This window comes from Coffea arabica, chromosome 4e, assembly GCF_036785885.1.
Source record: "Coffea arabica cultivar ET-39 chromosome 4e, Coffea Arabica ET-39 HiFi, whole genome shotgun sequence".
NCBI classification, from domain to species: Eukaryota; Viridiplantae; Streptophyta; class Magnoliopsida; order Gentianales; family Rubiaceae; genus Coffea; species Coffea arabica.
The window spans coordinates 5,694,322-5,721,437 of NC_092317.1; the positions used below are offsets into that span (position 1 = coordinate 5,694,322).

The following is a 27,116-nucleotide window of genomic DNA, read 5'->3' on the forward strand; positions in this document are numbered from 1 at the left end:
TGATTCCAGTACCTGGTTTTCTATTAACAAAATTATGAATTTTATGTCAATTTTCTTTTAACCCTGACCTAATAAACAAATGACGAGAATAAAGTATGTAAAATCCAAGGTCAGTTCTTCTGCCTTGCGCCCCCCCCCCCCCCCCCCCCCCCCCCCCCCCCACAATTCAATTAAATACTAGTAGTACATCTCAAGGTCATTTGGCACCATATGATTCCACCAGGGCAAAACAAATATCAAACAATGATAAATGATCAAGAACCCATACAACATCATCTTAATTGAAGAAAATGACTCCTGAACTGAAAAATATATGGTTGAAATACATACTACAATACTCAATATGTCCAGCACAGTATTCAAGTATGTGCTTGGCATCACCAAAAGGAAAGCAGCAGCATTCACGTACCAATGTGCTCATCTGAAGCAAGTCTAGAGTATAAACCTCTGTTGCGAGGCATCATATTTCCATTTGAAAGTAATCCTGGAAGTCCTGCTGCGAGAACTTGAGGCTTGATCCTTCGAATTTTCAACTGCTTCAGATGTGCCTACCTCGCAACGGATTAGCTGGTTTTCTGGACCTGCATTACTGCCAAGTCCCTCCAGCTTTTCCAATGCCAACTGAGGTAAGACAATGACCAAAACGGGTACATTTTGGATAAAATTCCTAGACAGTCAACCAGTAGTGTATAAAATCTTTAAGATAAAGAAAACCTGACCTTGCTCAGTTTGTCATGAATTATCATTCCCTGAACAAGAATTAACATCTATGTTAAGAAGAATGCATTGGAAAGAGCGAGAAGTCTGGCAATTATAGACCCCCCAAAAAAAAATGAATGTCTAAATAATTAATGGACAGAAAACCAGACCTCAATTTGCAGCTCATCAGTAATCTTGTTCTGCACAAGAATCGAAACAGAAATGTAAGCATGGAGAAGAGAGAAGAGGGGAGCCTATAATTCCAACATTTTAACGTTTAGAGAAAATCAAACAAAAAAAAAAATAATGCAGTTTGTTATCTCCAATTCATTTCAGAGATCCATTTCAGAGAAAGAATAGTTATATATGAAGGGGAGAAACAGAAAGATATCCAAAGAACCGTACCTGATGCTCAGGATAGACGATCAGCTTCAAATCTTCCCAATGCTTCAGCTTCTTAACAAAAGCCTTCAATGTCAAAAGCCACTCAACAGAGTGTGCTCCAAACACAAAGCTGAAGTGAACTTGGAGATGATGTGAGGCACTGATTGGAAGAAAAGGCTCGTCGCAATTAACGCATTCCAATAACTCCAAGTTTGGAGCATCAATTTGAGCAAATGACAGGTTACTGCAGTCTTTAAAGACCAGCCTCTTAAGAGTCTGGCTCGAAATCTTGAACTTCCCATAGCTCATGCAGTCATGTAATTCTAATGTCTCAATGAACGGAAGCTGAGATAATACGGTTGATAAGACATCGATGCATGCGCTACTCTTTCCATTAAATATCACTTCCTTCAAGGCTGGATTACAAGTTGCCCAATCAATAGTTTTAGGCCAGCCACTTTGGGGTGCTCCAAAATAGAATTTCTGCAGATTAGCCGCATCCATTCTGATAATGTCAACAATAGCACAGTTCACACACTCAAAATACTCCAGTCGAGGTAAATTTGGGATAGAGAGGAGCTTGTCTATTTTGCAGGACCACATTTTCACACACTCAATCACAGGACATCCGCAGAGAAACCTTTCAAATAAAGATCTACCCACGAAACAAGAGTCACGGAAAGAAAGCCTCTGTAGCTGGGGAAGTTTAATCTCCAAACTACTCTCAAATGCACAATAACTCAAGCTCAACACTTTTAAACAGCTAGCAAGTACAAGAAATTGAGGAACACTGTAATAAGACCGAGCAGAGCGACCGCTACTGCCATTATAAGAAGACCGAGCAGAGAGACCTCTAATGCGATTATAATGAGACCAAGCAGAGTGAGCACTAGTGCGATTTAAAGTGTCAACGCAAAGAAGAAGATCTTTAATATTCTTCTTCAATACAAGAGAAATCCATCCATCTAGTCTTGGAGCCAACAGATTTATATCAGGGAAGTCTATATGTAGATCAACTCTGAGTACATTAGACTCCATTTCGAGGCATTCTCGAACGGATTCTTCTATCATAAACAGGAAATCGAGATGTTCGCGTTCAACTTGTTGACTAAACCTTTCATCAGGAAGACCATGTCCGAATAAATCTTCCGAATCCGACTTTTCGTAAGTAAAATGCAAGGTAATGTAGGAATAAATGGCGGAGATGCAATACCAAGCCTTGGACAGGATAGAGGTGCGAGCAACATCTCGAGCAGATAGAAACGAGCAAATATGATGGATCATCGATTCAGGCAACCGGGAGAAGTTGCCAAGGCTCACATCATCCAGAGTTGTTCTTGTTTGCACCTCGTTTCCTATCAAAAACCAGCAAAAATGATAGATACATATTTCAACAATTAATACTAGGTCCAAGAAATAGGGTCACGTTTTAAGATTTCACTAGGTTCCTAGTGAGTACCTGATTCCATGATGGACAGATATCAATAGAAACTTCAGCCACTCAAACCTCCTGCATCAGTAAGAATAACTTTAAGTGAAAAAAAATATGAATTAATTTTATATACATTAACAGTATATATGCTATCCAGTTTCAATGTTATTTTATTTCATGCGTTCCGTCCAATATATGTTTCGGAAGTTAATAAAAAGTTATTTGATTACATCCTTTAGTTATTTTGACTGAAAAAAGAAAAGAAATTTTAAAAATAAAAATTAATTCTGCCCTTCATTTTGCGACAAACACCAAGGCCTCCGTTAACGGTTATTTGGAAAAAAGAAAAAAAACCGGTTCCGCGAGGGCAAAGCTGGCATATTAACAAGTTTAAACCAACGACTTTCTTTCCCGCGAGTTTTCTTAGGAACGCAAACTAAATCATCAACGACTTTCATTCCCGCGTTTTCTTAGGAACGGCAAAATAAATTAGTATTGTTTTTTTCTGTATAGAAGGATTTCTTCCTCTCAATTCTTCTCCAGTGATACTCCCAGTTCCCAAACTGACACAACAACTCCTATTGGAGCATTTAGAGATTATAGCATAATGACAAGAAAAAAAAGAAATTGGAGGAAAAAAAATTAAAGACATGGAAAGAGCAAAATTTGGCTTTGGCATGTGGTTGAAGAATGAATGAGAGGAAGTGTTTATCAAAATCATGATCCTAGGAGAAAAGGGTTGGGAGTTTTTGAGGCAAGGGGTTGTTCTTTTTGTGGGGGAGGAACAATTAATCTTAAATCAAACTTGAACATAAAAAACAGATGCAGAAATATAGAAAAAGAACACAAGAAACTACCATTTGTAACAATTTGAAACAGATTTAGAGTAATTCTAACACATGCAAGTTCGGCAATTATGAAACTTGCAGTTTGTTGGATCAAAGGAATTTAAAGAAATAATCCAAGAATTTTGTGATCCAAATTACACAAATATGTTGGAAATATCAATTCTAATGCTATAAACTTAAGATTGAATTGAACCATACATTAAATTACATGCATGTTGAAGCTTCTATGATCAGCTTCTCTCAAATGCTTCTATGATCAATTCTAATGCAAGTTCCCATTGGAATTGTTTATGGATTAATTTCTGTAATTAAAAACAAGTTTTCCAATCCGAATCAAGATGATCAACATATAGTTAGCTGCAAACTACGTTATGACCTTAGGTTGCATTTGGTCGTGGATTAATTTCTGTAATAAAAACCAAAAGTTTTCTAAATCCAGATGAAGAAGAGAATACCTGCAAGAACTGATGTGGTGACCAGAGGAAGCGGTGGGTGGCCCAAGAGAGGAGGTGTGAATTGTCTTTCTGATCAGATGGGAGAAATTAGAGGAGGAGAGAATATGCAGTGAGAGTGAAAGCTTTAGAAATATACTTGAAAGTTTACAAATTACATTCTGAATTTGATTGATTGATCACGACAACTTTTTATTTCTTTGGCAAAAATCTGAGAGGTGTGAAGAGCAGCAGAAATTGAAGAAAAATTGTGCTAACTTTTTCTTTGTATTTCAGGGTGTAAAAGGTTGATGGCTTTGGACTTTTCTTTCACCATGCAGTAATGCACAGCCAACTTTGTTTAAAGTCCTATCTAGAAACTTTAACGGTTACTTGCTGCAAATATTTTTTTGAGTCCTGATTTCTAGTTTTCTTCTTTTGTTTCCCTTTTCTTCTTTTGGTCACCTATTCTTTTTCCTTATAAATTAGAAATGGTTTGTGCAAAAAAAAATTTCTTGGTCCACTAATATATATATATATATTTTTTTTTACAATTTCACGTAAATTGCTTCTTAAGAAGAAGCCATGCCCAAAGAACTAAAAAGGTCATTGTGTAGATGTTTGTGTGATTTGTGAGTGCTTTTATCTGGTGGTGTTTGATGGTTACTCTAGTCAGATTATGCTGAGAGTCAAATTAGTTTCATGAAGGTAAAGAGAAAAGCAAACTCTTGAAAAAGACAATTTAACCATTGAAACTATCTGTATCCAATCTAATCTGCGTATATCGATATACCCTCTTTAGAACTATATGATTTGTATCCAATCTAATCTATGTATATCGATATACCCTCTTTAACCATTGAAACTATCTGTATTTCAATCCAATCTGTGTATATCTATATAGTTTCTCCCCTTTTCAAGTGACACCATTATTTGGCTCTTAGTTTTTTGTTATTTCCATGATACCCTCACTTCTCATATCCAAGTTCATATGTTTTAATTGGGATAATAATTACTAAAATGAAACTGTCCTCTTCTAAAGTTCATTGCACCATATTATAAGACAAAAATGAAAAAGGAGAAACAAAAAAGGCCATTGCAATGAGAGACATCTTAAGACACTTAAAGATAGACTTCAAAAAATCCTATGATCCCTTTTGGGTACCATTTCTTTAGTTTGTATCTCTCATTAAATAAAATAATTTAAATATTTAACCATGCTTAATTTAATGGTCTATAACACTTTTGTCATCATCCAACGGGAAACTTCACTCGTGAGTGTGATACCCAAAAGACACCGTAGAATCTCCAAAAAATTGCAACTCATTTATATTTATTGATTATTAATTTGATTTTTTTTATTCGAAACGTAACAATACTTGTTACTAGCTAGGAGTTAGGGCCCACAATAAAGAATAGAATGACAAAAGCAGTGATGAAAGCATTATCCCACATCGGAACACACAAGAGACGGCAAACCTTGTAACGCATACTTAAATGTTTATGGAAGCTACTGGGAAACATACTTACCTGGACGGGGTCAATGGGTGATCAAGAAGGTCCATAGCCTAGGTTGGTGACCTCCATTGCACTTAGGAGGGGTGCCCGCCTAAGGTCAGCCCAAGTTGGTTGAGCCTACGTCATAATTTGTTATGGTGGGGGCCTGCGTTCGCGCGGCCCCTGTCCAATTCTTAATTGTAAACCATTTTCTTGTAACTGTGTGGGCTTTGAGGCTCTTAATTGCCGGATGCTCCCTCCTAAAAAATCCTTCTATTAAATGGAGTATGACTAATACATTAAATACAGCGATTAATTAGCTTTACAACAAATGAATTACATTAAATGGAGTGTAACTACTTAGCTTTACAATAAATAAATTAGGTTATATTCAATAATAACTTACAGTAAATAAGGGCATTTTAGAGAAATTACAAATTAACTACATATACATTCATAATTGGAAAGTGGACTACAATTTAAGATAGATGAAGAAGGAAAACAAGTTTATAAAACAAGTCTGGGGCATTTTAGAGAAATTACAAATTAAATATATCAACATTTTTCAATTGAAGATTGGATTATAATTTGAGATGGCTGTAAAAAAAAAAAAAAAAAAACTGTCAAAATGGTACGGAGGCAGTATAAATATCAATTTCTTGTTGGAAGAAATTATGTGAGTTTCAATGTCGGACTCGGAGAGCACACATAGAAGGCAGCTTTAACAAGAAAAAACCAATGTCATTATTCTATTTTGTCAATTATTCAATCAAGTAACAATCTATGTGCCATAACTTATTCAATATGATTTCATCAAGGCAATGATATATTAAATAAAAAAAAAATCAAAATATGCTGGTAATGTAAAGACCTTTGTTTCTTTGCATGGTAGAGTTAAAGTTTAGGAATAATCAATCCCCTTCTGATGCTTACTGGAGATCCCAAAGAGAATGCATGTGGTACCTTTTTAACACTCGGATCACGTAATGATGAGACAGAATATGGTAAAGGTTTGAAATCCATTGGTCCTTAATACAAACTACAAGAAACGCAGGTCCCATTTAAATTGAATAGCTACAAATGTAGAAATAATCACGCCCATGACATCCAACCCCTAATAAAGGTCTCAGCGGCTCTGGTGGATTCTCAAATCTTTCATTTAAGTTATGAAGGAGTTGGTGGATGGAATCACGACTAAGATGAAGAAGGAACTGTTCTTAAATGAAGTGGATATGCATCGTAGTCCATCATTTGGTCCAGTTCCAGCCTTCAAATTCAATTAGTAGGCAATCAGGCACCCAGCATTAATCAATCCAACTCCAAAATAAAATAGGATCAAAAGGCATTCGAACTCAGAATTAACTTAATTCATACTTACCTCTAAAACATGTCAATCGAATATTTTGTGATTTAGATCTAAATCAGATTTTACCTAGAGCCACGTATATATATATATATAATAATCAAATATCCTATGGCAATTGGATCGAATATAGGAAGAATTCATAACTATTAGATTAAATAATATGCTCTTAATCTAAGAAAACACCATCTAATCTCACCTATCTATTGCGCGCCTCTCGCCTTTGACTCCCACTCTATCTCATTTCAACTTATTGAATGTTAATTTCATTATTTAAAAACAAAAATTAGATGGCATTTATGTTATTTTTGAACTGTATATATTTTTAAAATATTTTTGCTTTAGTTCTTTACTGTATGTTTAGAAAAATACCTACAGATACCCATTAGATACCTAAACCCATGAGGATTTGGGTTCGAATTTATTTTTCAAACCTATAAGGATTTCAAAATTTGGGTTTGAGTGTAACTAAATTTAATATGTTTGGATTTGGATCAAAGGGATCCAATCCAAATCCTACCTATTGATATGCCTATCCCCCTCCTTGTGTTTGAACTGACATAATGGCTTAATATCTTGAACTTTTTTGACTAATAATTTTCTGACCTTTGATTACGTAAAAGTGGCCAATATTTTGTGAACGAAGACCCGATTTAGCCAGGCTCGTCTACTCCGGCAAGTTGAATATCCACTGAAAATCAATAGCATTTGATAGCAAAAGGGAAATCAACTGGAAAGCAAGTCGATGGAAAGGGATACAAGTTTACAATAGCCAGCCATGCAAGTTGCCACCCAAACAAATGACGAGAATGGTTCCAAAATGATCAAGAATCCATGTAACATCACATCACAACACAAGAAAACGACTCCCAAACCGAAAACCACATGGTGTGGTTGCATCAGAACTTTCACCTATTGTGGTAGCTATGGACTGCGGTCTTGTTTTGAATAATCTAAATAGAGATCAAAATATACAGTGTAATCCTCGAGAAACAGACATTATTGTGATGTAGGCCAGAGCCAGTGGCTGTTACATTCTTGTTCGGTCTATTAAGCTATAGTGATTATCAAATCAACAATTACTACTTTTTGTGTCGATGGAACATGCATGAAAAAGTTGCAGAAACGCATCAGTAACATGGCAAGTCGCAATCGCTTATACAAGGGAGACAGAATCCACATATTTTCTTCCCTTCAATCCTCAGTTTTCAGTAGGGTCCAAAGTTTCTTCACGTGATCGTTAGAAATTTGTTCCAAGGATTGATGAGAGCAGCGTTACCTGTTACGTATGTTTGAAAGTTCTAAGCTTACACTTTTTTTTTTTTTTTGGAAGAACTTTGATGAATTAATCTTTATTACATCAACTGTTGATACATGTTTTAGGTTAATTAATGTATACATGAGATTCACTGGTGTACAATTTATCAGTATATCAAAAATTAGTACAATTATCATTTGCCTAAAATTAGTTATCACAAATCTTCCATAATTTTAAACCCTTTTTTGAAATAAATAAACATCGACACTAAATACTGTGCATTGTCGTGCTGACATTCCGTTGCTAATTTGATAAAAATAAGGACTCGATCTAAGCTCTTCAACGTTTTGAATATCACTCTTAATCTATTAGTATAATATAAATGTACAATTCATATAAATAATAGAATCCAAGTTATTTGAGATTCTAGTTTTATCAGTATTAAATCCTAATTGAATTTTAATTCCAAGAAACAGCTATATATAGCCTTAGCATTTATCCGGGCTGACACCAATTAGTTTCTTGGCCAAATCATAACTGATGCGCGTCTCTTGCTGCTGTATACTACCAATGATGGAAATTGAGTCTGAAGGAGCGAAAGCGAAGCAGAACTTGCCCCTGGAATCAACTGGGATTAGGCAATTTTTCGACTTCAACAACCACGTTTTCCCACCCGAAAAATGAAACGACACAGTTGGAACCTCCACTTCATCAGGGATAGAGGACAAATCATAACATGTATCAAACAGAGAATAACCACTCGTGGGATGTAGGTTCTTAGCATGCTTAGCGAAAGTGTCACGCAGGGACTCGTATGCCGGAGGCACTAGTCGAGTCACTATTGTTCCCGAGTCAACCATAACTCCCCCGGTTCCGTCACTTCCAACCTGAAAAACCGAGGGTTGAATCGGCAATTTTGCTCCAGCGACACTAATTCCCACGAGATCTACATAAAAGTATATATCGAATTTCGGGTTATAAACCATTGGAATAATGATTGAGCCACTAGGTGGAGTTGAGTTGAACTCGAGAGTTGAAGATGAATGGGAGTCCATATCCACGAGACAATACGAAAACGACGTGGCTTTAATTTGTGAAGGAAATGACAGCGATCCAACTCCTAACCCGATTAAACCGGCTGATCCAGAAAATAACCCCTCATTATCATGCCCGCATCCGACAGCAACATTGCTAACTGAACCGGACCTCCCAAACGTCACCGTTTCCGTGCCAAAGTCCCCATGCGTAAATGACCCATCCCCATAAGACACGTAATAATGACACATGTCATCAGTGCAACCGTTGATTTTAAGGGAATTACACTCTCGGGAAGAGCATGATAGGGTATTAAAAGTGGATGATCCGGACGGGTTAAAAATCGGGTCGGACTGTTGGTAACAAAAGTCACAAGGCTGGCACTGGAGCCAGCTAACGTCGCTTCCAGTGTCTATGGACATGAAGAATTCTTTAACGGGTCGGCCCAACCCGACCCTGGCTAAGTACTCAAAGGTTCCCTGGCTTTCCCCTGAGGTTACTGGGGATTGCAGGTCCTCGGGTTGGATGAGCCTTTGATGAACGGTTTGAGAAATAGAGAGTTGAAGCTTGTGGTTGATGGAGTTGACTCGAGCTGAGTCGTAGGCTAGTCGGGATATTGTGAGTGCAGAATAGTTTTGGTGGTGGGGTTTCACCACAGAAATGCGTGGATGGAGAGAAACTGAGAATACGGATGAATTAGCAGCGGAGGCGGCGGCGGTAATGGTGGGGGACGGAGGAGTCGTTTTTGAGAAGACTTGAAGAGTTTTATGAATGGACGCAGCCACGTTAAGGACTTGAAACTGTTGGTTTTCTTCTTGTTTTTGAGGAAGAGAATAAACAAGAGACGAGTGGCAGATGGAGAAGAGGATTAAAATGAAGAAGAGGAAGAAGAACAAGGCATTGAAAGTGGAGGGTGTTTTAGTTGGAGCCATTGTGGGTTTGTGGGGGGGAGGTTTCTGGTTTCCTTGGGACAGAATGCACAGGAGGGAAGCAATGAGAAATGGACTTGCTTTATAGGCAACTAGACATGCATGTATGATAATTCACAATATGCAAGTAAAGCACAAGAATAGTAAGGCACTGGCCTCTGGAGCAAAACAAATTATTGCATGGCTCCTGTAAAATTTCTATCCTGATAGTGGTAGTAGTAAAATTCTTGTATGATATGTCAAAATATCCTTTATAAACAGACATAAGCGACAGATGCAAAAGATTCACATGCCGCAGACATCCAACCTAAAAGTAACCACATTAGGGGCAATCAGGGACCAAAGTTGGTGAGGTACAAAGCAAAATTTGGAATGGTGCCTCATCTAAGGTCTAGACAAAACCTAAATGAATTACAGCCCATGCCACAACTTGTGTGTTATTAGGCGCCAACTTAGAGCTGATTGTGAAGGTCCAACTACTTGAGTTGATGGTGCCGTAGCACAATAACTGTTAGGATGGACAAAATATATGACAAGTATTTGTACTTATGGAGCAAAGCATGCCTTACTGCAGCTAATCCCCAAATGTTAAAACTGTTTCTTTTCAAGAAATTTCCAATTTGATGATGAATTTTAAAAAGTTTCTGCAAAAGGAGTATTTTAAGTGTAGACTTTCGTCAAGGGTCTTCACAATTGTAAAATGTAAACTGAATGAATTCGCATTTGACAAATGCGATGTCCCCTAGAATTTTCAATCCACAAAAAGGAAAAAAAAAAAAAGAATTACTTCAGACCTCGCATTTGGCAAATGCGAGGTCAAGTAACCTCGCATTTAACCTATGCGAGGCAGGAACCCTTTATATTTCAATCCAAGGCTCATGCGTTTCTTTTCTTTTCTTTTCTTTTTTGCAAAATTAAGCAGGCTGTTTTTTTCAGAGTGTGGATTTTGTTTTTTGTTTTGTAAAATTATGGAGGACGAATTTGTAGGTTATTAAGCGATTGCCAAAAAAAATCCATTAATCTTGAGTTTCACGTTAAAACCATACTGAATGATTATTGATGTAATCAAGAGTAAATCATTATTTTAGCATTTATGCAATGTTTAAAGAAGATATTAACTAAGCACTAATATTACTTAATTGGACAGATGCTTCCACATACTTCAGTAATTCAACAAAATTGGTACCCCAAATGCCATAAACAAGCTCAATAGCTCCTCTTATCATACCAAGCTTTCTTAAAAGAAATTTCGGAGTTCAAATTTTCCTTCATGGAGGATTTTTTTTTTTTAAACTTTGAACTAGGTATCATCCTCAATATCGCATAAAATACGACTAACAATCACTGAAGAAGTCATTGCTTTTCTTATCAATCTTCACTAAATTGTTTTCTTTTTCCACGGTTAAACAGAAAGGGACATTTTCTCTCTCTCTCTCTCTCTCTCTCTCTGCTTTTTTTTTTTTTAATGGCAAACTCCATTCATAGATGAGGGATGCTAACCTTTTATTTTATTAAACCATAAAGTAAATAAACATTACAAGAGTTTGGAATGAGAATACGTGACCTGAATATAATCATGACAACTACTACGAAATGGCTAGCTAAAAAGAATCTATGTAAACACATATGTACCATCTAATAGCACGCTTTCTGAAAGAAGTCATCTATGCTCTATCTAAAGAAAATGATCATCGAGCTAGAGCTAGAAGAGAGTCCAAGGAAGTGTGTATCAGCTATGAGAAGATTTTTTTTTTTTTACGTAAAAAGGGATTTTATTGAATAGAACATGAATGTACACAAGAGCAGAGGAATCTGCAACACAAAAGTACTTCTACAACCAATTAAGCAATACAATAGTACTACTACAATGAACTAAACTCCAATTAAGCAGACTATAGAGCCTCTTGTGCATGAATAGTTTTGGCAGAGATATCCCAGAATTCTTTCTTATTTAACTCTTTTAATGCCGTCTTTACCTCTTTCAGTTTCAAACAGAAAGTCCTCATAGGGTCACCTTGAAATTCAGTACGCCATGCCTTATGAAGTAGCCGAGGGAAATCATTGTGAGACATCCAAAATCCATGAAATTTGAAAGGCTTAGCTATGAGAAGCCCTCTTAGATAAATGATCCGTGACATGATTAGCTCCCGGAAACAATGTGAAATTGATATAAATGCTTGGGAGAGTTGCCGTTGCTCCTCCATCTCCAACAATATGGATATGACAACTTGCTAAGCAGAGTGTTAACCAAAGCGAGTCAAGCTGTATGTGGAACCTGCTATAAGTTCTGTTCAAACATTGATGTACACAAAACAACACAGCCTTGATCAATTTCCTGATATATGTACAGGAAGTGATCAGCTCAATTATCTCAAAAACCAACATAAACTTCCACCTACAAGCCTTGTGAAATTTCTGATCAAGTTAATATATTTCTAGATGCTTATCCAACCATAAATTCCTTAATAAGGAAAAGTCAAACACTTTAAGCATACAATTTACAATCACTTGCTTCAAACACCAGAAAATTCATGACAGCTATAAGAAATAAACTCTTCAATTTGGTTCAAGAATTTTGGATTGGACTGGCGTCCATGATGTACCAAGATCATTTTAACCCCTGTTGCTAAGGTAACATAAAGCAAGGCATTCTGCAATAATTTAACTAGGTGGCAGAATTAAAAGGCTAACTACGCAAGTGAGACCAAAAATGAATAGAATGCTAAGAAGTCCAAGAGGTTAAGTTCGTTTCTAGCATATTCTCCATATGCTAAGAAGTCCTAGAGGTTAAGTTGGTTTCTAGAATATTCTCCATATGCCATCGTCAACAACTAGAAATTATGCCACTGTTTCTTTTGCTTTTTAGAAACTAATATGCCATTGTCAAACTCAAACTTCACGGCATTAGAATTTCTTCAAAAAAGTGACCCTTATACAGGTTGTATGCCCCAATCCCCAACTCTTGCTTCTACCAAGCTTGCAATTTTTTCCATGGCTGATTGTATGAACAGACTTAAAAAATAAAAATAAAAACAGAGGAGTTGTACAGTCCGGAATGGGTATATTCATTCTAGCTCCTCAACCAAGAAAAATTCACAGTTGCCCTCACAATTAACTAAGATTGGGATCAAAACTTCCATGCATTCATAAGCCTACATGCAAGTACAAAATATTTAGTTTCTTCAAAATCTAATCATATTAGATGGACCCTACTGACTATACTCAATTATCAGATTTAAGATGGAAGAAGGTTGAATGTTGCAGAAAGAAAGACCACTGTGCCAGCAGTGTGTCTTGAAATAGCAAATGGACTGGGTGCCTCAAGGTTTCTAGCCATGCAAAACAGTTATTTAGGTGTATCACCTAAGCGAGCCTCATTATGCAAATGTTGATGATCTAGAATTGTTAACAGTGATAACTCAGAATTGTAAGACTAGATATATGGTGCAAGGACCTACAGGTTTTTCCTGCATCTCAAAACTATACATAGTTTCTCAATAAGAAGCAAAACTTCAAAACAAGTAGCTAATACATACCACTACTTAAAAAGGAAAAACAAATTGCATCGTTTAATAGTAAGTAGCTAATAGCAGTTTTTTTTGTTGGGGGGAGGGGGGGGGGGGGGAGGGGGTTACAAAAGCATGAACTAGAACCTGAAAACCTTACTGGTCTGGTAGCATTACAACCCATCAAGGTACTGAAGAAACAGCAATACAACAAAACTAAAAGATGGACAACTTAACTTAGCCACTAGAATGCCACAAACAGACTATTCACTAAGAGAATCCTAATTGATTCAGCATATTTTAAGCATTAACCGTATATTAAGCAGCCAGCTAGTAAACTTTCAAAATTGCCAAGTTATAAATAGCAATGCCAATACCGTGGATGCTAATTACGAAATCCAACTTACTGGTATCAGGCAAAAATGCCAAATGGCTGGTCACATGAACACTAGAACCAAGTCAAAGTTATCGGTAACTCAAAAGAAAATGATGCAGGACTAGCTGTGAAGTTATATGCAAATACCACTAATTTTATCTACATCTGTCTCTGTGGTTTTCTTTCTGCATTTTACTCTGGCTCTGGGGTGCAGTGGGTCATTTGACCCAAGGATTTCCCCTCCCAGAAGATATTTCCTCAGCCTCGACAGAAAAAAATGGAAAAAGCAGCACAACCCACATGATATTTACATCCAAATTTGACATCAAATCTGAACTTTACATCGGATTAAAGTATTAAATAAATATAAAACGCATAAAAATCAGGCTTTGCAACAAAAGTTCATACCTTTTATGCTGTTTGTGAGCTACAGAGCACAGCCACGAATTTGAAAGCCATTTGCGAAGGGAAAAGAAAATGTGCAGCGCAAAGGGTCACAAAATTGGTTGGGGATGACTGCTGAGGCAGAAATGGCAGCTGGTTGGCGTGCAAATGGCGTCTGGTGGAAGCTCAAAAATGGTGGACAACAACCGACGAGAAAGAAAGAGATTGAGGGATTTTGGGCAATTTCCTCTTGGAAGCTTGGACTGGTGTCTAGCTAAGCAAAAGACGAGAGAGTGAGCTGGATGTGCAAAGTTTCGTTCCAATTTCTGCCCCTCTGCTTATGGATTTGAATGCCGAATGTTTGATGTAAAGAACGGAGCTCTGTTTTTGGGTTTAGGTGAAAGAGACTGAGAAATGCGAGGTATTTTTTTTTTTTTTTTAAATGTATCCTAGCTCGCATTCGACAAATGCGAGAATGCGAGCTATGTAAGTTCGCATTCAATGAATGCGAACAACCTCGTTTTAGAAATGCCTTCGCCGATAACCTTGCCTGTAGAAACTCTTCTTTTTTTTTCATCATAATTCAAGAATTTATTCTTTCTTTTCAGCCATCAATACCAACACATACCACTTTGAAATGAAGAATTGTACGTGCTTATATCTAAATAGTTGATACAAGTCAAATATGAAACATCAAAAAAAAAAGAAAAAGATAGTATGAAAAGTGATGTACCAATCCAGAAAACTTAAATACACAAGTTAAAGATGAAACATCAAAACAAGCTGAAAAATGAAGTTCAAATCCCAGAAATTCTAAGCCAAAGTTTTGGACTACAGTATAAACCTTTGTTGGGAAGCATCATACTTCCACAAGAATGTTATTTTAGAAGCCTTGCTGCCAGGACTCGAGTGTTTCACATTAAAGACTTCTGCGCTTGGATCCGGTGGATAGTCAACTGCTTCAGAGGTATCCAGCTCGCAACTGATTAGCCTCTGGTCTTTGCCCGGACTACTGCTAAGTTCCCTGGCCTTTTCTAGTACAAACTGACATGTAGGTAAGAAAATGATCAGCAAAGGAAGGTTAGTACAAAGGTCGAGCTAATCTGAGGAAATATGCGACGCAATGAAACAATTTTTTTTTTAGTGTGTACAAAAGTTATTTAATTTGCATGCTACAAATCATACGTTCACATGAATACATCGATAAAGAGGGCATCACTAATCTAAATTTATATATTAAAAGGTAAGAACAGCTTACCCTACTCAGTCTGTCATGAATAGCCATGTCCTGCACAAGAATAATTCCATTAGGAAGTATAGTTTGAAAAGAAAAATTAAAGGGGAGATTATAGATTCAAAAGAATATTTAATGAGCTAGATGATGGATAGAAGACCAAACCTTGATTGGCAGCTCATCCGTAATCTTCATCTGCAAAAGAATTGAAACTCAGGAACCCATGCATAGAGAAGAGAGAAAAGGGAGGGGGTAAGATTTTTACGTCCATTGTCGAATAGCATCACATACAACTCTCAAACCAAGTAAAGCAACAAAAACATATTCACGGAACCTTAGCTAAGTGGTTAAGAAAGAAGTGTAGTACCTGATGTTCAGGATAGACGATCAGTTTCAAATCTTCCCAATGCTCTAACGTCCTGTGAAAATACTTCAATCGCAAAAGCCACTCAATTGAATGTCCTCTAAAGAACAAACTAAAGTGAATCTGAAGTTTGTTCGAGGCATTGCAAGGAAGAAAAGGTTTATCGCAGTTGTTGAATTCAAGCAACTCTAACTTTGGAGCATCAAGTTGAGTAGCTGACATGTGACTGCAATCTCTAAAGATCAATCTCTTGAGATTTTGGTTTGAGATCTTGAAACCCGCATAACTTTTGCAGCCGCGTATATCCAATGTTTCAAGAAAGAGAAGCTGAGATATCGGTGTCTCTAACATATCTATGTCAGCGGCACCATTCGCATATATCTTCAACTCCTTCAGTGCTGTAGCACAGGCTGTCCAGTCAATGGTCAATGGCCAAAGTTCTTTGACTTCTTTCAATGTCGCAAATGAGAAAGTACGAAGCTTAGCTGCATTGATTTGAATAATGTCAACCATATCACAGAACAAACACTCAAAATCCTTCAATTCAGGTAAGTTCGGGACAGAGAGAAGTTTGTCCATCCAACTGCAGTATGATATCTTCACATACTCAACCAGTGGGCATCCAAGGAGAAACCTTTCCAATAGAGACTTATCATCAAAGCAGGAATGACATAATGAAAGGCTCTGAAGCTGGGGAAGTTTGATGTCCAAACAAGTCGTAAATCTACAACCGCTCAAGCCCAAAATTTTTAGCCACCTAGCTTCAACAACAAATTGAGGTATAGCATAATGGAGCCTTTGACGATTCGAAAAAGCGTTAACGCGATGACCAACATCTTTACCACTGGTGAAGCAGTCAATGCGAAGAACAAGCTCTGGCACAGACCTCATCATTGCATAATCAATCCATAGATCCAATCTTCGAGCCAGTGAGCCCATCTTAGGGCAGTCAATGTACAATTGGAATCTCTGTATATTTAAGTTTTCTATAAAGCGCCGTCTGATGAATTTTCCTGCCATTGACAGGAAATCGCCTCTTCTGCTGCCACTGCCAGTACAGTCAAACGTTGGACCAGGAACCTCTGCACCACGTTCTTGAACCCATCCTACTCCTTTTTCTTCTTGTTCTTCGACCTGGTCCGACGAAGTGCAGATAAAATGGTAGACAACAAATGAATAAAGGGTCCAGATACGATACCAGGACTTGGACAGGATGGAGGTGCAGGCAACATCTCGGGTAGGTAAAAACGAATAGATGTGATGAATGATCGAATCAGACAGCCGGGAGAAGTGATTAAGGTTCGCATCCTTCCGAGTTGTCTTAGGTTGCACTTCGTTCCCTGTCAATGACCAACAAAATGAAATCATTGATATTTCATTAGTAGTCCGTGTCAAAGGGTACTGATTGAAGAGCTTAGTGAATTCGTAGAGACTACCTGGTTCCATGATGGACAAATATCAAAAGAAACCTTAGTAACACTTCCTGCAGTAGAAAGAATAACGTTAGAATAAGATCTTCAAAATTCAAGTTTAGATATACTTTTTTTTTTCTTCAAAAAAAAAAGCAAAATTGAAATTAAAGCGAGAAAAGTGTTCTAAAAAAAATAAAATTATCCACATCTAGTCGGAATAGTAGTGTAGAATGGCGCAATCACGACTTGGATAATCATGTAAACTTCAAAACTATCTATACTATATATTATATATAAAGGGAGAGCATTGAATTTGCAGTAAATTTTTTTTTTGGGTCACTTTTTAGATTTTTAACTTTTTACAATCATTGAATTATAACTTTACCATCTAATTACATATTACCAACCAATGCAATCACACTAATTTTCACCCATAACCATTTACAAATATTGTAATCACCAAATTAATTAAAATTTCATTCAAAAAATTTTTAAAAGATCAAAGTTTATTTTTTTTGTTTATAAAAATTTTATACTAAATTATTTCATATAAAAAATGATTGTTCCTAAATTACACACTTCGGGTGTGCCCTTATCACTAGTCATTTTTCAAGAATGTAAACTGATTTTTTACAATTATTCATGATCATTCAAAAATGAGAAAAACTGCGTCATTAGATGTCAATCTATACCACTGTTCATTTGTTGAGTTTGTTAATTGTTCGTTACCCCTTCCCATCTAATCAAAATTCATCTATTTGGGAATTCTAGGATAGAGAACAAATTCAAGTCCCTTTCGTTAGTTTGGCAGTGAAAAGAAAAGAAGAAGTTACTCGATTTTCCCTTTATTTTGTTGCATCATATTCCAATAGTTCCGCAAGGGCAAAGTTGGGAAATCCGCAAGTTTAAACTAACGATCTTTTTTCCCGCATTTTTCAAGGGCTCGACAAAAATAAACAAATAAATTATTTATTCTCTGATGACAAAGGATCTTTAGAAATCCCTCCATTTCTCCTCTTCAATTCTTGTGCAGCGAAACTCCCAAGACAACGACAACATTTAGACCAGGGCAGGTACAGTTGCAGATTACAGCATGATGACGGGAAAAAATGGAGGAGGGAAAAAAAATGGAACAAGTCAAACTTGGCTTAAAAAAAAGTGTTTGAATAATGAAACAGGAGTCTTGATTTAGCAAAACCATGATCCTCTGCCAGGATGATCAACATAACAGATGAAGATAAATAGATTCTATAAGAAATCATGTGCAGAAACAATCACAAACAGATGAAGATAAATAGATCCTATGAAAAAAATCATGCGCAGAAATGTATTTCAAACAGTGGGAATTGGATTTCAATCAAAATCCAATTAGGATTTTGTCATATAAGTCTGTAACCCCTAAACAATCAAGATAAATTCCTCAAAATCAATTCTAATCTTACCAAATGGGGATGGCATGCAGGGCAACCTAAGTACAATCGAGGTGGAATCTCAAAAAATCAAGAAATTCAACTGCAACATTTGAATAAAATTGAGACATTTGCTCCAATCCAATGTCAGACTGGGTATTTTTTTTTTCTTTGTGATTAATCTCTTTCCTTAAGAAAAATTTCCATGTAGAAGAGGATGAATACCTGCAAACTTATGACCAGCGGCAGCGGGGGGTTGGGCTCAGGGAGATGTGAATTGTTTGGGAATGGGAGAAAGAGTAAATGGTGCATGAGTGGATCCCTTAAATACACTTGGAAGTCAAGACCAAATTTAATTACTCATGCTATTTTCATTTTTTTTTCTCTAACATGAAATAAGTTAACAGTGGACGAAATTGATGAAAAATAGTTCTAACTCGTGATTTGTATTCAGAGATCCCGCAAAAATGCCAGCATAGGCTCACAAATGTGTTACAGTGTGAAAATTTTGAAGTCCTATTTTCAGACTTTAACGGCTACTTCCCGACAAATTGTTTTTTCTTTTTTTTTTTTAAAATAATGAGTCATATTAGATCACTTGATAGTCAAAAATTCTTTATCCGTTTAATGAATTTTTTTATTTTGACATTTGGCCTTGTCACTTTCATGTAAATTGCTTGTTGACTGTAAGCAATGATTAAAACTCTTAATTATGTTTGAATTCTAAATTGTAATCCTGGCTTTTCATTTTTTTTTTCTTCAAAAGAAAAAACAATGCATAAGTTTTTTTTTTTTTTGGGCATAAGCTATCTTTTGTTCACTTGTAAATGAGAGGGTTACAATGTTACATGATGAATATTGCTTTTGGGTGACAATCTTTGACCTTCCATTGAGCTTGCCATGCTGTCTTTTTATTGGAGGCCAACAACAATCAGATTTTGTTGAGTAACATCTATTCTTTTTCACCATATTACACTTGCACACCATTTTTCCCATTTTTTATTTTAAAGCAAAGATGGATTTTTGGCATAAATTTTTTTTCGGTGTTTTCCCCATGCACATACGTTGTACATGAAAAAATGCTTGTGGTCAGTTTAGGTAGAGCTGAAAATTTGGTGAGTGGGACTTTTAGAGGCCGTTTGGATTGTTACTTTCTGGAATTTTATAAAAAAAATATATTATAATAATTTGATATATATGAGATAAAATGAAAAAAAAATTTCGGGCAAAAATGTATTTTACAGGCTGTTCCCTTTCTCTGGGAGTTCTGAACCTGCCTTCAAATCTAATGGTGGCCTCCTTTTGGTTCATACTTTGTCTCTCATTTTCTTTTGTCAAAATTGCTGAACAGCTTAGAGTTCTAGAGAAATTTATTCCAACTGGAAGAAAATTACTTGGGTTTTGACGAAAAGGACAATGGAAGGTAACAAAAAATCTTCAAGCTTGTATATGCTGCATCCCAGGTTTATTTCGACAAAACGCAGGTTGAGTTACATTCGACTGTTCTTCCTAGGTTTATGCAATTAAGCCGAATCATCATTTTCTCTACATTATTTTGCATTAAGCTGAAGTTGTAATAGCATAATAGTCAGCAGGCACTCACAAGTTCATGAGTATCCTGGTTAGACTTTGAAAGTTTAAAGTTATATTTCGAAACGTTAACGGCTACTATCAAATTGATTTTTCTTGCTCTTTTCGAGTTTTTAAAAAAAAAAATTTACTTTTTTGGTTAATAACTAAAAATTCTTGACCCGTTCAATGAATTTTTATGTTTTTGCCTTTTCAATTTCATGTAAATTGCATGTTGAATTGAAGGAATGCTCAGAGGATCTAATAGTGTTTGAATCCCTAATTCTTATTCTAGTTTCAGTTTTTCTCAAAGTTCATAATTATATCCCTTGTTTTTGTGTGACGGTATATACGTGTGGAGAAAGAGTATTTATTTTTTGCGGCTTTTGTTGTTGCTGAAACTCTAATTTCAACTTAATATGATTTGTCTATTAATGCTCCTCCTGAGTGCATAACATGAACACATAATGTCCAAAAAGATGCAACAACACACTAATTATATAGTTGCAAGTGCCTTTATCTGGTGGCATTGGATTTAGAATTGAATTTTCTTTGGACGTTACTTAGTTTTTAGCGGAATTAATAAGCCTCGTTGTTAGTCTAATTTTCATGCAAACACGTTCAAATCCTATTAGAGTTGGATTTAACGTTCAAAAGGACGGCGAAGCACTTGAAATCATATCTAAAAAGAAGAGTGCATCACAAGGACAGCAATGCGTGGATTTAGATTCAAAGAACGATCCGACTTCATCATGCTATGGCTAAGAGTTACTAGCGCCATATGTTCCTTAGTTTCCCACATAAAATCTGAAATCTGAAGTATGAATTTATTAAATTATTGAATTGTTAAATATTAAATTTAATATATTTGAGTGCATATCACATTCAGTGATAAGTGAATAACTTATCACGTAATTTTGAAAACAAATTTTGCCTAAAAAATTCAGTGTCATTTAATTAATTCAGATGTTCAATTTTTTATTATCAAACAGTTTGAATATGTTAAAATCTGAATTCATGAAATTTAAGTGCTGAACTGAATTATCAAACAGGAACTACCTAGAGATTATAAGGGAAGCTAAAGAGGAGGATATCATTATTAGAGAAGTCATTCCCATTTTACTATAAACAGGAATGGTTACCACCAATCTTATAAGCGCTTTCAAGTAGGGGTGCAAACGAGTCGAGTCAAATCGAGTCGAGTCTCCAGTTAATTTCATAAAACTCGAACTCGAGCTTAAAAAATATAAAAAATAATAATTATTTTATTTTTAAAAATGAATAAAATAATAATTTTTTTAACAAATAATAAAATATTAGGAATATATATGCAATTTTACTATTAAAATAAAAAATAAAAAATATATATATAATCGACCTCGCGAGCCAAAGAGTTTAATGTTTTTGAACTTGAGCTCGAGCTCAAATTCGACTCGAGTTCGATATTGACCGAGCTCGAGTCAACGTATTCGAGCCTCTCGCGACCCGATTGACCGAGCTCAAGTCGAACTCGTATTCGAACCACTCGCGATCGGCTCACGAGCGGCTCGATTCGTGAACAGCCCTACTTGCAAGCACCTAAAGATAGTCCCTCTTTAATCATCATCTGTCATCAAGTTATCAGCAGTACAATTCTATAGATTAATCTTTTACAAAAGAAAAAAAAAAGTTAAATCATCAGTGTATTGCAGAACATACATTTAATAGTACAACACACCAATGCAGTAAATCATGCAATACTACTCAAGCCTATAATGTCACGCTGTGTCTGTAGACATTATACTTCCAGTTTAATATAATTGTGGCAATCTCGAACCGAGCAGTTGAGTGTGCTTGTATGAAGTATTCTGTGGCAGGATCACTTGGATGCTTTGCATCTTTAGACAAAATCACCTCAAAACCAACTAATTTGTGGAGCAAAGTTGAGTCTTTTCTAAGATCCTTCATCTTCTGTGACAATATCTGAGATGCACGTAAGGCAAATACATGACCAAACTGATGCAAAAGCAATTGGCAAATTTGCATATAAGCAACACCAAAGGGTAATGCAAGCTGACGTACCTCAATCACTTTGGTGCTACAGTACATGGCAAATAACGATTTAGGGCACACTGACGGAAACAATTCATCCAAAAGATCCTTGTAGCTCTTCGATGATATGCATATACATTTCGGACGCATTAAATGGCAGAGAGAAGAAAAGCGGATCTCACTCAGTTTTTCGTGAATAATCATGTTCTGCAGAAGCATTAAGAGTTAAACATGTCAAGAATAAATAAGAGAAACAATCCAGAAAAAATGCACAAATTGGATAACAAATAGGGTATCATATGCATCAAAAAATAAGCTCCGCCTTGATTTTCATTGCATATTCCAGATTAATTTATTCAATTGCCTTCTTACACAAATAGGAGGGCCAATTAACACATACAAGATACCAATTTGTTTGTTTTACATGAGTTTCTCTTATTAGGAATATGAAACCTATGAGCTTCATAAAATTTAATGGACGGTAGGTTAAGTTCCCATTTTCCATTTTTTCTGTATTTTGATGAAATTCTCCAATGAATTTCTCAATAATTCTGCAGTTGAACGCACTTGTAACGCTGCCTAACATAATTCTGAAGGAGTATTAATTGTTTCCAGGAGTCAGCCTACTGATGCAAGATGACCACAATGGTCCCTACTTAAAAATTGCCTTTAAGGAACTAAGCATCAAGTTGAAAAATCGAGATCAAAGACAATAAACTAGGAATAATTTAATGTTTCAAAAAGGACACATTTGTCTGAAGTTCAAGTCTAAGAATGTTAAAGGTGAATAACATACTTTTCTCATCTGTACAGATGGATTCAAGGCAATTAGAAAGTACATAGCAGTATGTATTCATCTTTTTTCTTTTGCATCCAAGAGAGACTCAAATACTACCAAACTGGTATAACATATCTGTTATGCAGAGATCCATGCCGGAACATGTGACTGGAGGTATCTGATCTCCAGAAACCTATGAAAATAGGCTCCAAAAATGAAAATGCAATATGCCCTTAAAAGCATAGCTGTGCACATGCACTTCTTCATTCTCAAGAAGTCAATAGCATTCTAAGGAAAGAAGAGGATAAAACTACTAAAGATCACAAAAGCTGAATAGGAATAGAAAAGAGTGTACCTTAGAACGATGATAGACGATAAACTTGAGATCCTGAAAAAACCTTAACTTCGACAAAAATTGATTCAGTTTAACCACCCAATCAACCGTTTTTCCACTAAGGGAAAATCTTAAGTGTATCTTGATATCATCTGAGGCTTTGATGGGAATGAAAGGATTGTCACAGTTGCAGCATTCAAAAAACTCTAAATTTGGAGTGTCAATTTCAGCACCTGAAAAGTGACGACAATCTCTAAAGGCCAGTCTCTTAAGCCTTTGGCTTGAAATTCTGATACTCCCCAACCCATGGCAACTTCGAAACTCTAAGACTTCAAGGGCCTGGATTTGAAATGTCAGCGCCTGGTGCCAAAAGTTAGCTGTGTCACCTGCCCCACTGAGTTTCAACTCCTTCAGTGCATTGCAAGTAGCCAGGTTAATACTTCTGGGCCAGTTTCCCAAGGATGGTGCAAACGAAAAAGTATGAAGATCAGACACATCCATCTGAACATTATCAATCCCATCACAGTACAGGAACTCAAAATACTTCAAGTGAGATAAACTTGAAACTGAGAGAAGTGTGTCCATCCATTTACAAAATGACACTTTCACATACTCTATCACGGGACACCCAGAGAGAATTTGGTGAAATAAAAACTTGTCAGTGAAACAAGAATGAGATAAAGAAAGCTTCTGTAGATGTGGAAGTTTGATATCCAATCCACTCTCAAATCTACAGCCACATAAGCTTAAAACTTTTAGCGAGCTAGCAAGCAAAACCGATTGCGGAACGCTATAAAAATATCTATCTGAGCCCGACAAACTATCAATACAAACAGCAAGTTCTGGAGCAGTCCTGTCTACTGCTATACCAATCCATTGGTCCATATTAGGCGTCAACAACTCCATATCAGGGAAGTCAATATACAATTGAAATCTTTGTACGCAAAAATCTAGTTGCAAGCGCCGACAGATGGAATTTCCAGCAAGAATCAAGAAATCATGTTTTCGCCTTTTTATATGCACGTCACGAAGAAATTGCTGTTGTTCTGTGACTGAATTATCATAGAAAAAGTGGAATACAAGATAAGGATAAGTGGACCAGGTGCGATTCCAAGTCTTTGACAATATTGCAGTAGAGGTAACATCTCTGGCACGCAGATAAGATAAAATGTGATGAATCACGGAATCAGGCAACCGTGAGATGAAGTCCAAAGGGGCAATCTCCAAACCAGATCTCTCCTGTTCACGTTCCTCTATTATTAACCAACAAAAGCGTACATTGACCAGTTAGAACTCAAATTTCATCATTCACTCATTTACAAACTAATTCCAACTCAAATATGCTTGATAATCAAAACAGAACTAATTAGAACTCAAACGTTCATCATTCATTCATAATTGTACACTAGTATGAACTTAAACGTGCTGGATTATCAAAGCTATGCGCTAATTTGAAACTCAAACAGTTCCTTATTTATTGACGATCATACACAAATTCGAACTCCAACGTGCTGATTCACTACAATTATATGCTAATCAAAATCAAAAGTCTTCATCCATTCATGATTATAAAGTAATCAGACTAAATGGTGTAGGATTATTACAATTAAGCAAATGAAGCATTTACAGAAAGAAAGTTTACAAAGAGTACCTGATTCCATGAAGGGCAAGCCGGCAAAGACTTTGAATCCCGAAGGCGAACCTGATTATATCAGTAAATGTTATAAAGTTAGCGAGGAAATCAATTTAAATTAAGCAGGCCATAAGAAGATTGCAAATTCCAGCTGACTTTGTGAATTAAAAGGTTGAGCAGAAAATAAAGCATGATCAAAAGGATAACCAAAAGTACCTGAAAATAATTAATAGCCTCTGTAATTTAGCCCCAATTCCCGGAACATGTAGACGACGGCAGCGAGAGAATAGAGATACTAGATAGCGTGAAACTGTGAATATACGCAGTTAAGTAGTAGGCTACTAGTTTCTTTCATTAGTTTTCCTTAACAAAATATTTTTGGCTCTGTTTGGATTTACTATTTTGGGAATATTTTTGAAATATTTTACTACAACAGTGTATATAAAAAATTGTTATGATAAATTTTTTTTGTAATGTTTTCGAGGGAGTTTTGAAATATATTCTAAGGTACCTTTTAAAATTAAAATATTTTTAAGGTGTCTTTTAAAAATTAATACTATCACTCACAATCACCAACACCACCTCCACCCACCATTGCCACTACCCACTCCTTCCTCCTTTCTCCTTTCTCTTCTCTTTCCCTCTTCCCCCTTCCCTCCCTCCCTCAATCTAGCCGTGGCCAAAGGCTGCGATCTGGTCGCAGCCCGAAACCTATGTTTTTCCGAACCGAACCAGGGTATCGATTCGGTCAAACTCAGGGGTCAGGGATCAGTGGATTCAATCGGGTTCGATAGGGGTTGAACCGGATGACGTCATAAATAAAAATTATTTAAAAATTAAAATATTATATGTAAAATACGTAATAACATGTTAATATTAATAAAGGTATATTCATATATATTTAATCTTTTAAATATATTTAATAAGAAAATACAAACAAATTAGAACAATCAAGTAACAAATTATATTATTTAATGCGCATTAACAAGTTTAGAATTAGAATTATGGACTTTAATTGAAAAATAATACCAAACTTTAAGAAAATATTGATAAAGTATGAAATATTTGAGATATATTAATAATTTTTAACAATCTAGGGGTCAAAACATAATATTGAAAAAGTTTTAATTTTTTTTTAAATGCTAATTGAACCGGAAAATCCGGTTTCTTTCCTGTCAAACCCGATTTTTTACCGGATTTGACCGGGTTTTTACTTACCTGGTTTTTAAGCATAACTCGGACCGGACACTTGGCCGGTTCCCAGTTCGATCTGTCGAACCGACCAGTCCGGTCCGAGTTTTAAAACACAGGCACTCGCAACCAGACGCCTTAATCTGGTCTCGAGAAATTGAGGGAGGAAGAAATGGGAGGGGGGTGCCGGGAAAGGAGAGGGGAAAAGGAAGTGGGAAGGGGGAAGGGGAGGAGGAAGGGGGAAGGGGAGAAGGAAGGGGGGGGAGAGGAATAGGGATAGTGGTGGTGGGCAGGGATGGTGGCGATGGTAGGTAGTGGTGATGGGTGGAAAATGTTATATAATTTATTTTTTAAAATTTTGTGTGTATATTTGTGAGTTATTTTTGATATATTATATGGATGAAATGTTTTTGAATTATTTTTATTTGTATATTATTCTGGCATTATATTTAATAACCTCTTTTGAAAAATAGATTTTTGGATTTTTAGTAGAAAAGATATACTATATTAATTTGATGTATGTGAGATAAAAATAAGTATTTGAAAAATATGATCATGAAAAATATTAAAAAAAAATTCTGCAGAAAAACTTCAAGGAATTTCTGTAAAAAAAGAAATCCAAAATCCTGTTTTTAGAAAAGGAAAAAGTGAAAGGAGTTGTACGAAAGCCAAAAGGCAATTAAATTGATAACTTCTTTGCATATGAATATATGATGTTAAGTATTTTATTTACTCACAAAAACTATAATTTTGGTTTAAGAGAAGCAATACCTAATAAAATTGTAAAATGAGAACGGTAACAAAGATTATTAACTTTGGAAGTATTGTATACTAAAGAACTTTATATATAAAGTGGGAATGGTACTTCAATTGTTTGCTGGTCTTTCGTCCTTCTCATGTGGAACTCATGTGGCCCGTGTGCTGGAAATGACATCTTAAGTGGGTTGCTGTCTTTTGCTCCTTCGTCATCATCATGCCCCTGCACAGCCCATCTTCTAATCCCTCTGCTATACAAAATA

The 27,116-nt window shown here is 36.0% G+C and overlaps 4 protein-coding genes and 1 non-coding gene across 5 annotated transcripts; 1 reads left to right on the forward strand and 4 right to left on the reverse strand.

The window, feature by feature from the left end:
* Positions 1–251: 251 nt before the first annotated feature.
* LOC113742082 (F-box/LRR-repeat protein At3g03360) lies at positions 252–4,088 on the reverse strand. Its single transcript, XM_027269785.2, has 6 exons — positions 3,819–4,088; positions 2,543–2,593; positions 1,105–2,438; positions 870–899; positions 720–749; positions 252–621 (listed from the first exon to the last, which is right to left on the reverse strand). The coding sequence occupies exons 2-6, from the start codon at positions 2,550–2,552 to the stop codon at positions 433–435; spliced, it is 1,593 nt and encodes a 530-aa protein (XP_027125586.1). The 5' UTR covers positions 2,553–2,593; positions 3,819–4,088; the 3' UTR covers positions 252–432.
* A 1,228-nt stretch (positions 4,089–5,316) lies between these two features.
* Positions 5,317–5,478, forward strand: LOC140006167 (U1 spliceosomal RNA). The gene has a single exon (XR_011813806.1). It is a non-coding gene; the product is annotated as a U1 spliceosomal RNA (small nuclear RNA).
* Positions 5,479–8,243: 2,765 nt separating this feature from the next.
* Positions 8,244–9,938, reverse strand: LOC113742441 (protein ASPARTIC PROTEASE IN GUARD CELL 1-like). Its single transcript, XM_027270273.2, has one exon. The coding sequence runs from the start codon at positions 9,877–9,879 to the stop codon at positions 8,401–8,403; it is 1,479 nt and encodes a 492-aa protein (XP_027126074.2). The 5' UTR covers positions 9,880–9,938; the 3' UTR covers positions 8,244–8,400.
* A 4,984-nt stretch (positions 9,939–14,922) lies between these two features.
* On the reverse strand, positions 14,923–17,186 carry LOC113741908 (F-box/LRR-repeat protein At3g03360). The gene is made up of 4 exons (XM_027269568.2): positions 15,744–17,186; positions 15,542–15,571; positions 15,401–15,430; positions 14,923–15,186 (listed from the first exon to the last, which is right to left on the reverse strand). Exons 1-4 carry the CDS (start codon positions 17,184–17,186, stop codon positions 14,974–14,976), a joined length of 1,716 nt encoding a protein of 571 aa, XP_027125369.2. The 3' UTR covers positions 14,923–14,973.
* Positions 17,187–21,737: 4,551 nt separating this feature from the next.
* LOC113742298 (uncharacterized) lies at positions 21,738–25,259 on the reverse strand. The gene is made up of 5 exons (XM_027270110.2): positions 25,123–25,259; positions 24,925–24,975; positions 23,295–24,526; positions 22,192–22,368; positions 21,738–22,092 (listed from the first exon to the last, which is right to left on the reverse strand). The coding sequence occupies exons 2-5, from the start codon at positions 24,932–24,934 to the stop codon at positions 21,880–21,882; spliced, it is 1,632 nt and encodes a 543-aa protein (XP_027125911.2). The 5' UTR covers positions 24,935–24,975; positions 25,123–25,259; the 3' UTR covers positions 21,738–21,879.
* Positions 25,260–27,116: the final 1,857 nt, after the last annotated feature.